We start from the raw sequence: 9,462 nt of genomic DNA on the forward strand, positions 1-9,462 counted from the left end.
AAAGAAGAGTGGGCAAATATTGCAGAGTCAAGATGTGCATTGCTGATAAACTCATACCCAAAAAGACTGAGTGCTGTAATAAAATCAAAAGGTGCTTCAACAAAATATTAGTTTAAGGGTGTGCACACTAATGCAACCACATTATTTTAGTTTTTTATTCTTACATTCCACTGAAAAACAGATTTCAGTTTGTTTTCAATTGAGTTGTACAAGTTATAGGTCACATTAAAGGTGGCTAAAGTTCTGGAATTATTTATCTTGGTCTCGTTTTTTTTACATCACAGAAACCTGGCACTTTATCAGGGGTGTGTAGACTTTTTATATCCACTGTAACTTGTTCACATAACATAACTGGACAGTGCAGATAACATACATGTAGCAAGGTCTTCTACGCTAACTGTGCAACCCAGTGAATGATGCTGGTTATGCGAAGCTTCAGTTCACAGGTCTTATATACACAGACATTTCAGTTGCAGCCCACTTGGACCACTTCACCAGGTGTGTGTGTTCCTTACTGCAGGCAGTTTGGTTGATTTTCTGCTGTAACTTAGAAGTGTCTTGTTTGAACACAAGAAAGGAATTACAGAGGTTTGACAGTTGGCAATTAAAGTCTGAAAGTGAAGTGTAAAAACTGAGCCATGTTAATTTTGACACCTGAATTTGATTTAGTTTTAGTTTTTGATAAAAATGCATATTCGTTTTAGTCAGATATGTTTTTTTTTTACTGAAAAATAGGTCATCAACAAATATTTTTAGTCATAGTTTTCATGAACAAAATTGACACTGGAGCTGAATGTGAAAAGGATTTAGTCCAGTGATTTGGAATTGTTTTCAAATGTGTCTGTAGTAAAGGGGATTTTTCTTTTCTCCACCACATTCCAGGACTTGACTTACATTTAAGGGCAAGTCAAGTGTTTTTTATTTTATATATTGTTAACAAATCATGAAAATATTATTATTGATTTTGATTATCAATTAATCTCTCCATTTTTGGATTAACTAGTGAATTATTTATTCTGCAAGATGTTTCCAGAACTGTCTCCTTTAGTTTGACAAGTAAAGCTGCCAGTGACATGAAGCAGAGCAGCTCACATCCTGTTCTGTGCCAGCAGATGGATTTAATCCTGTCCTCTGTCTCCAGGATAGGTATGTGTGTGCAGTAACCAGAGATGCTCTGGGCAACAGTGTTCCCTGCGCTGTTCTACGACCCTCGTGAGTGCCACCATATCTTCCCTCACCCTGACATTCAGATGTTAAGTGTTCTGTGGTAGTACTGTGATGAAGTGACCCGCTCTCCGTCCTGGTGTTCAGGGGTGCTGTGGTGACTCAGGAGTGTGTGGAGAAGTTGATCAAGAAAGACATGATTGATCCCATGACTGGAGACAAACTGTCTGACAAAGACATCATTCCACTGCAGAGGGTATGCGTGTACTTCTGTGTAGAGCGGCGGGACAGACTAGAAAGCAAAAAGTCTGGGCTTTATGCCGAAATGTGTTTTGGTCTTTTATCTTTGTGTTAAAGTTGCTCGGAACACTGCAAATGCTGCCAGACTTTTTGCTGTCTAGTTTGTTTTTCCTGTGTTTGTGCACCTTTCCTGTTGACATTTGTAGCTTTAGACAGTAGAAAACTGAAATGGTGATATTGGCTCTGCTTTTCAAGTGAAGGTTTCTGTGGAGACAGAAACCGAGATGTTCTGAGTCCTGCACAGATGCTATTGTATTTTTGGCCAAACTGGAGCTAATCCTATATTTTGGTGGAGATGGCAGTGATTTCCTAAGCTAGGAATGCTGACAAAGCACTTCTACTCCTAAAGATAGGACCAAAAGTGCACGATTCTTAGAATTTCTGTCCACTTAGGAGTGATTTCCTCCTCTGAGATGTTTAATAAATACAGGCCCAGGTGCTTTCTCATATGGGTGTAGACACAATGAAAAGAGACATGGTGGTGGGGAGTTGTGCCCCTGTTCGATGGCAGACGGTGGTGATGACTCACTCTGAAGCTTATTTAGTTAAACAAGCTTTTTTCTGTTTCTTGCTGCTGCACACTAAGCAGGAGTACAATTTAGTTTCCCACATCTCTCCAGACTGTATCTGTACTCTGACATGAACTTGTGGTGCTGACGGTATGTACCATGTTCTGACAGGGTGGAACCGGCTTCGCTGCGTCCGGCGTTGACCTCAATGCCAAAGAGGCTCGTCCAGTGATGCAAGTGTGACTGAACAGTGCTGTCACTGTGACTTTATCTACACCCTCACTGTAGTTTCACGGGATGACAAAGGATGATATATTTTTTAACAGACTTCCTCCCCAGTGTGTTGTCAGTTTACTTTTCAGCCGGACACTTGTTTCCATTTACTGGGTATTGGCTATAGTCATTGTATGTATGTTTAATGTTCATGTTAGCCTATGAAATCATTCATTACCTTTAACTGCATGTAACAGTAGTTGAAGTAGACATGATGCGTAGGATCACTTTAAGCAATTTTCATGTTGTTTACATTAAAAATACAGAAACCAATGGCTGGTTGTTTTTATTGTACTTTCAGAGATGATATTCTGTATCCATATGCAGCGTTGGGCGAAGCCCAGTCAGAGTGTGTCTGAACATGCATCTGGGAATCCTCAGTTCACATTGCCTTGTGCTTTAGAGGACATCCTCACATTCACTCTGAGCTCGACAAGCTGTAAAACATCATGAAGTGCATTCTTGTGCTGTAGAACACTTTTCACAGTTCATCATGGCCATCCACTTTCATGCCGCCATAATCCGTGATGGTACTGGTCTTGATGTAGTCGATCTTGTCCAACAGCTCAGAAAGTGTGAGACGGCCGTCCTGACGAACAGAGCACAGGGAGGGGTAGAAATATGGAAATGAATACAGCTAGTACTTGTGGTTTTTATTTTACATATGGTTAGACGACGACAAAAGCCGTGATACTTTGTGATTATGCCAGTGGAGCTGAATGACTAAAGATGACAGTGTGAGGAACATTTCCATAGAGGGCCCCTGATGTCTGCAAGTGGCTTTTACAAAGGTTTATTTGTTCTGCCAGTTATTTTTTCACAAAATACCATTTTTTGGCATGTCATAAAAAGACTATTACTTCAGTGCAAATTATGTATGTTACCAAAGGACTGTAATGTGTACTGTACCCTGCATAGTCATTTCCTTAGTATCTTACATTGGCTTATTTAACCACTTCTTTCCCTTCAGATTGTTTCTCATAGATTTTCCACTGGGTATCAATCATCACTGCCTTCTGTCTTACTGAAAATGAAGTCAACACTATAAGGAAGAAGAGTGTTTTCTACCCATCGGTAAAGCTTAGGGATGTGACTTTTCCTCAATAACAATTCGAATCAATCACGATGCAAGAATTCAGTGACAACAATGTATGACCAGCTGCAAAATACTGGAGCTTTCCTCCCCCCCCCCCCCCTTTGTCCACGCGTTTGTTGATTATGATTATGTTTATGAAGCTCAAAATGTTTCAGTTTTTGGCGAATGTATAAACTCAGTTATGTTTATTATTGAGGTCATAGTTAAAGGTGGTGGTGTACTTGTCGACATTATATCCAGAGGTGTCTCTATATTTTTGTCTTCCCCATCTACATACATGAGAGGGTCAGAATATTAGGGACACCTCTGAATATAATGTACAAAAATATTCATGATATTTAAACAGTACAGCTTTATTTAACCAAAGTTTTCATGTGTAAAACCAAAACGTAACTATAAATGCATCTGACTGAAGTGATTTAGACTACAGAAATGACATAAGATTATATCATTACAATACCTCTGTGCTGAAAGTTGACACAGTAAGTGTTCATATTGAATTCACTGCCCAGATTCACCTCTGCTTTAGAAAGTTTAACACCAAGACCTTGTAATGTCATAATGGAGGCAGGAAATTGTAACAGAACATCTCACACAAGTGCAAAGATAAACTATTGATAGATATTGATAATATCAATCAGAATTACAATCATACAATCCAGTAATGTCACTTGTGTGGCAATTTGTGGTTGGTGCAAAATAAAAACTACTAATTGTAGAAAAAAAAGACTTTACTTCATAGTCAAGCTGTAGAAAGTCAGTAACACCAAATCAGCCAGTCTCCAAACCCCCTCTTTGTTCTGCTGTCTGAAAGCCATGCACTGTTGGGCAGCAGATGTTTACAAACATACACATGCTTTCTGACATTTGTAACCATTTGTGTCTCAGTAAAAAAAACAACGTTTGCTGGCTTTAAAAAAAAAAAAAAACGAACAACTGCATCCCCGTATATTGAAGGCACTTTTGAACTTCTTTGGCTTGAAGGCAGCATTGTTTCAAGTGGATGCCAGTGCATGTTGGTTGTAGCTGTGATATTTAGGAGATACATTTGTCACTGGACAACAAACGATATGTTATCTCTATAATCTGCAGCTAAAACAGGGAGAAGGTTGTGTATAGGGTCACATACACAGTATGTGCCTACATGCTGAAGTAAGTCTGTGTGTGAAGTTGTGTATTGTGCACGTGTGTATAAGGGCACATGATTATACCCTTGATGTCAACATACAGAGTCAGCCTAGAGTCAGAACCATACTTTACTGACTGTATTAAGTCCCTCCCCTGCCCCACCCAAAACCACAGGAACAGAAATCTCTATTGCAGTTAAATATAACCCCAAATGAGCTTCTCTCGGAACCTGACGGCTCATCAAAGTTCATCGTGATTCTTCGTTAAATCCTCCCCATAATTGGTTGCCTGGCTGCCCACAAACATGTTCCAGTTGGCCAGAATCTCCTTCTTGGTTATTTTGTCATCCTGTTGTTTGATCAGCAGATTCCATCCAACATTGGTTTGTGATTGACAGAAAGAGGAAGAGGAGGAGGAGGGGAAAAATAGGAGGGAGAGAGAGAGAGACAGAAAAGGTTGTTAATAGTTAACCCACAATTACCCCAATCATTGGCACCATGTTAACTGATGTACTTGACAGCACACACCAGGAACTGACTGCATGTCAAACTGTGAATGAGTTTCAAATCAAACACCATCTCTTCAATACATTCCCAACAATAACAGACTACAATCTTTATCGACGTATGTACAACAGGGCTGTCTGTTAGCCTGTATAAGCAAGGTGTGCCTAATATATTGGTAACTCAATGTAGCCCTATCAAAAGGATAACTTAGGATAAGCTGTAGTTTTTCTATACAGCTCTCATCATCAACCGACATGTTATTGTGTGTCTCAACACTTTGTAGCTCTCAGCTCCAAGCCCAGTGCATCACTTGGCAGCATTAACACCTTACAGTAATGTTGCTAACCTTTTTCAGTAACGAGTAGTGCAAGGGACAATTCAGTAATTACATTACAATTACTAATTCTAGCAATGCTTCATTACTTTGCTATCCTACTCTAACACTAGGTGGTGGATCGATATTAGCTTGGCTCAGTGTATAGAGTTAGCAGCTGGATGGTCAATAAGTCCCTGTACTGCTGTAGCGAGTGTGTGTGGCAGCAGGACAGTGTGTGTGGGCTTGAGTCAGAATAAACTAGTGTGTGTGTGTGTGTTCATGGTGATGAAGGAACCTGTCACCCAGTGCAAACATGTAGCTCACTAATATGTTTATAAAAGTCTGTGGAGCTCTATGGCGCAGAGAAGAAGATCCTGTATGTCAGGATGTGATACACAATAGTCGGGAGTGGCTGTGGCTCAGGAGGTAGAGCGGGTCGTTTCCTAACCGGAGGATTAGCGGTTCGATTCCCGGCTTGTCCAGTCAACATGTCGAGGTGTCCTTGAGCAAGACACTGAACCCCCAGTTGCTCCCGGTGATGTCACCGGTGTGTGCGAATAGGTGAATGGCTGAATAATGTGTGAAAGCGCTTTGAGTGTGCTGTAAAAACATAGAAAGGCGCTATACAAGTATAAGACCATTTACCAATACTTGTTAGTAACACAAGCTCACTGGGCCTCATCCACAAACATCTTCCCAAGTGTTTTCTTAAATTTTTTCTTAGTTTGTTCTTAAGGTCCTAAGAAAAGTCTACACCTGATTCATGAACGTGTTCTTAAACTGCAGAATTGTTTGTATCCGTGTTCTTACAGTGATCATTCACATGTATTTGTAAGTTGAAAGCGCATGCCCGTTGTTCCTAATTAGCATAGGTTTATGCCTTGCCAATGCCCATAAAAGGGCACGAGACCGAGTGCTGAGTGCACACATCTCACACAGAAATGGAGAAGAGAAGCTCAGAACGCCAGGAATGCTAAAACAAAACTCTAAAAACGGTGGAGCAATGAACCCTAAACTGTGGAGAACAGCGAATGAGCTGTCATATTCATGGGATGCTCTTACTCGTTCAGTGAATAGTGTATAAGGAGAAGGGTGCACAACTGATGATATAAAAAGATGGTTTGATCTAATAGTAGTGTCAGTTTCCATTCTCTATTACCATTTTTAGAATGAAGAACCTACAGTAAAACCTCTGGTATTGAAAAAAGGGCAGTGTGAGATGTGGCTGTATCAAAGGCACAGTTTCTAATGTGGTGGCCACTGTACCTTATCAGTGTCTGTCTCGTGGATCAAGTGCTTGGCTTCATTGTCAGCATGGTCAACCTCTCCTGGCAAAATCCAGTGGGCCACCTCAGCAGCATCCAGGTAGCCATCCTGCACAACACACAGGTGCATTACTGAGGAGGTGAGTGTCTCTCACAGATCAGAGAAATCAATCCACTCAGCATGTCAGAGCACAGGAATAATGACGCTGAAGGCCGAGCAAGTAAAACTGATCTCCGCTGTCACACGAAGGAACTTGTGAGATGAACACATTCACACAAGTGTTATATCCGTCATATTCCTTGACAACATGAAAGCAAATAGATCATCACTGCATACTGATACAGACCCTGTTGTTGCCCTGTGTGGAGGAGATGTGTCAAGGATACAACCATGATTATGTCATCAGGGTTATCTTAGAAGACTACACATTTATAGCAGAAAGCCTGCGTTACAAACTGGGGACCTGGAGTTAGATAAATGTAGATGTGTTTATGGGAAATGTAGGATTTAGTGCTTTTGGAACTTAAACCATAGGAGGGACTAACAGGATGTTTTAGCTGCAAAGATTTCGATCTTTCTTATATTCTCGCTCTCTCACAGCCCCCCAAATATATATATATATATATATATAGTTAAAGAGCCCATGGCATGCTTTTCTTTGTTTTTTGACTTATTTACAATGCCACAACTCTGAATTATCATCTTACATGTGACCTAAAGCTCAAAAAATTAGGTGTATGTAGAGTAGGATCTAGTATTTCTATGCAGAAGTAACTCGGTTTATACTCACAGACTCTGGCTTGCGAGACTGTTTTCTAACAAAATTATTAAACTATGGTTATAATCCCCAGACAGTTGCGGATTAAGGAGAGGATCAATGATCCATGATGCTATTGTAGTGCTATGCTACCACGTTACATGTCTGTTAATGCCTTGTTTCTGTAATGTTGGGATTGCTGTAAGGCTGGAGAAGTTACTATGTCTGCATTATGCCAGTTAAAATATGGGGTTTCTCAATTACCTGCTTTGTTTAGAGTGTTACACGTCTCTTTTCATCAGTACATATACCATTGTTTACCTATCTATGGAGGAGAAATTTAAATTAATTAATGCTGCTGCAGTTCACAGTCCACTTTCCACAACACCGGCGGCAGGAGTTGTGCATATTCATGAACCATCTTCTCATTTTTAGGAAGAGGCTCTCTGGTTTAATCATTCTGAAATAATTACAGAATATTTGGAATTATGATGGGTGCAAAGCTAATCCAGAGGTGCCCAAGATTAAACATTAAATGGCTGGAAACGAGCATGCCATGAGTTCTTTAAATCTGCAATTACTGGCACAGCACTGACATATCAGTACCTTTAAAGTTGCTTATTTCTCATGATCATTCAATTGGAGTGCCGTTTATGTCTACCTGATGAATGCAAGTCCAATATTCATTCTGTTAGTTCTGTAGTCTCCACCAACCCATGACAGAAATATCTGGCTCTTTAACCAAGTGCTAGTCCCTAACTGTGTCTGAGACTCAGTACAGTTGTGGCTCTGACAGCTAAACAATGAGCTGAAACTCACTATAAAGCTCTTCACATTGTTCTCACTTTGTCATTGGCACATTGTTATCATAAAAATATCCACAGCAGACAGTTATAGTCAAGGTTCTGCCAGCCTGGGACCCTGGCCAGGTCACCACCTCATGTTGCTGTGCTGAGAAACAACTAAACAAAGCAGTTTTGAACAGCTGAGCAGCTTTTACCTTGTTGGTATCTCTGATCTCTAAGAAATGTTTCCGCTCTGTCTGCACCCAATCGGGGTCACTCTCCCCTTCCTCTGGTGTGTACATGTCCCCTGTGGAGCAGCAGCACACACACATTTAATGACAAGTTGCCTCCAGGTTAGGAGTGGCAGGGGAGTTGGTCAGAGAGAAAACAGAAGTCACCTACCAATGTATTCATCTATGGCTATTTTGCCATCCCCGTTCTTATCGATGTCTTCCACAGTTTCCTAAAGGAGAAAACAATTTATTCTCATGGCAGTCCATTCATAGAGTTAAACTCAAGTTAATGAATCAAGCAAATTTCTGAACAATAAGGGGACCTATGAACAAAAACTGCTTGTGCTATTTCACTGTTACATAAATAGAATCATAACTGTATCATAAACTGGGATGATTATGGGCAAAGAAGGATGTGCAGTTTAAACCCCTAAAAACACAATATTCTGTGTACTATTCAGTATAAATCATATGTGCTTGTTTGAATTTAACGAAAAAGTAAAGCTAAGGTACAAAGCCACCCCAGCTGCCATATGTAAAAAATACTGATCTGCAAATCCATGCAAACAAATGATCATTTTTCTCCATAGCTTTGCCTTAATATTCAGTTTTCACAAACAAGTTAGAGTTTCTCCATTATATTAGTCTCTTCTGTGTAACAAATAACAGTTTAAAACATTTCAGCAAGTGATGAAATACAAGTGTCTATAATTTGAACAATTATCAATGGTATATATCCTTCTGACCAAAATAGATCTGTTTCTTCTCAGTTCAACATATTCCAAAACATTTAAGAATTATTTCAGTGTTCGTATCATCACACGCACACCAGTTCATGCAGGTGTCAAAATATGTAATATGATATGCCAACTGTACTCGTAGTGATCAAAGTTCCTGACTGTTAAAAAGTAAATTATACCTGCACTACTATATCTTTCATGTAATCAAACTCCTCAGGGTGAAGGAAGGCAGTGAACTCCTCACGAGTGGCAATACCGTCACCGTCTCGGTCAGCGTTCTTGAAACGTCTCTCGTCCCTGGTCAGCATGGACTTGTAGGTAGCCTTGTCTTCAACATCATCAAATTCCCCATCTGGAAAAAAAACAAAACAGTAACAAACGGAACATAA

The 9,462-nt window shown here is 40.1% G+C and overlaps 2 protein-coding genes across 5 annotated transcripts in view; one reads left to right on the plus strand and one right to left on the minus strand.

Moving 5' to 3' along the window:
- The window catches only part of nosip (nitric oxide synthase interacting protein), a 7,882-nt gene extending 5,624 nt beyond the window's left edge, over positions 1 to 2,258 (plus strand). For all 3 annotated transcript variants that reach the window (XM_020608367.1, XM_020608366.1, XM_020608368.1), the window contains 3 exons: positions 1,142 to 1,212; positions 1,312 to 1,420; positions 2,145 to 2,258. In XM_020608367.1, the coding sequence (XP_020464023.1) occupies positions 1,142 to 1,212; positions 1,312 to 1,420; positions 2,145 to 2,216 (252 nt within the window). In that variant the 3' untranslated portion in view covers positions 2,217 to 2,258. The remainder of the gene's footprint in view (positions 1 to 1,141; positions 1,213 to 1,311; positions 1,421 to 2,144) is intronic.
- Positions 2,259 to 4,199: 1,941 nt separating this feature from the next.
- The window catches only part of rcn3 (reticulocalbin 3, EF-hand calcium binding domain), a 7,449-nt gene continuing 2,186 nt past the window's right edge, over positions 4,200 to 9,462 (minus strand). For both annotated transcript variants that reach the window (XM_020608364.1, XM_020608365.1), the window contains exons 4-8: positions 9,253 to 9,425; positions 8,503 to 8,563; positions 8,316 to 8,407; positions 6,559 to 6,666; positions 4,200 to 4,818 (exon numbers count right to left, since the gene is read on the minus strand). In XM_020608364.1, the coding sequence (XP_020464020.1) occupies positions 4,711 to 4,818; positions 6,559 to 6,666; positions 8,316 to 8,407; positions 8,503 to 8,563; positions 9,253 to 9,425 (542 nt within the window). In that variant the 3' untranslated portion in view covers positions 4,200 to 4,710. The remainder of the gene's footprint in view (positions 4,819 to 6,558; positions 6,667 to 8,315; positions 8,408 to 8,502; positions 8,564 to 9,252; positions 9,426 to 9,462) is intronic.

Source organism: Monopterus albus, unplaced genomic scaffold (assembly GCF_001952655.1).
Source record: "Monopterus albus unplaced genomic scaffold, M_albus_1.0 scaffold92.1, whole genome shotgun sequence".
NCBI classification, from domain to species: domain Eukaryota; kingdom Metazoa; phylum Chordata; class Actinopteri; order Synbranchiformes; family Synbranchidae; genus Monopterus; species Monopterus albus.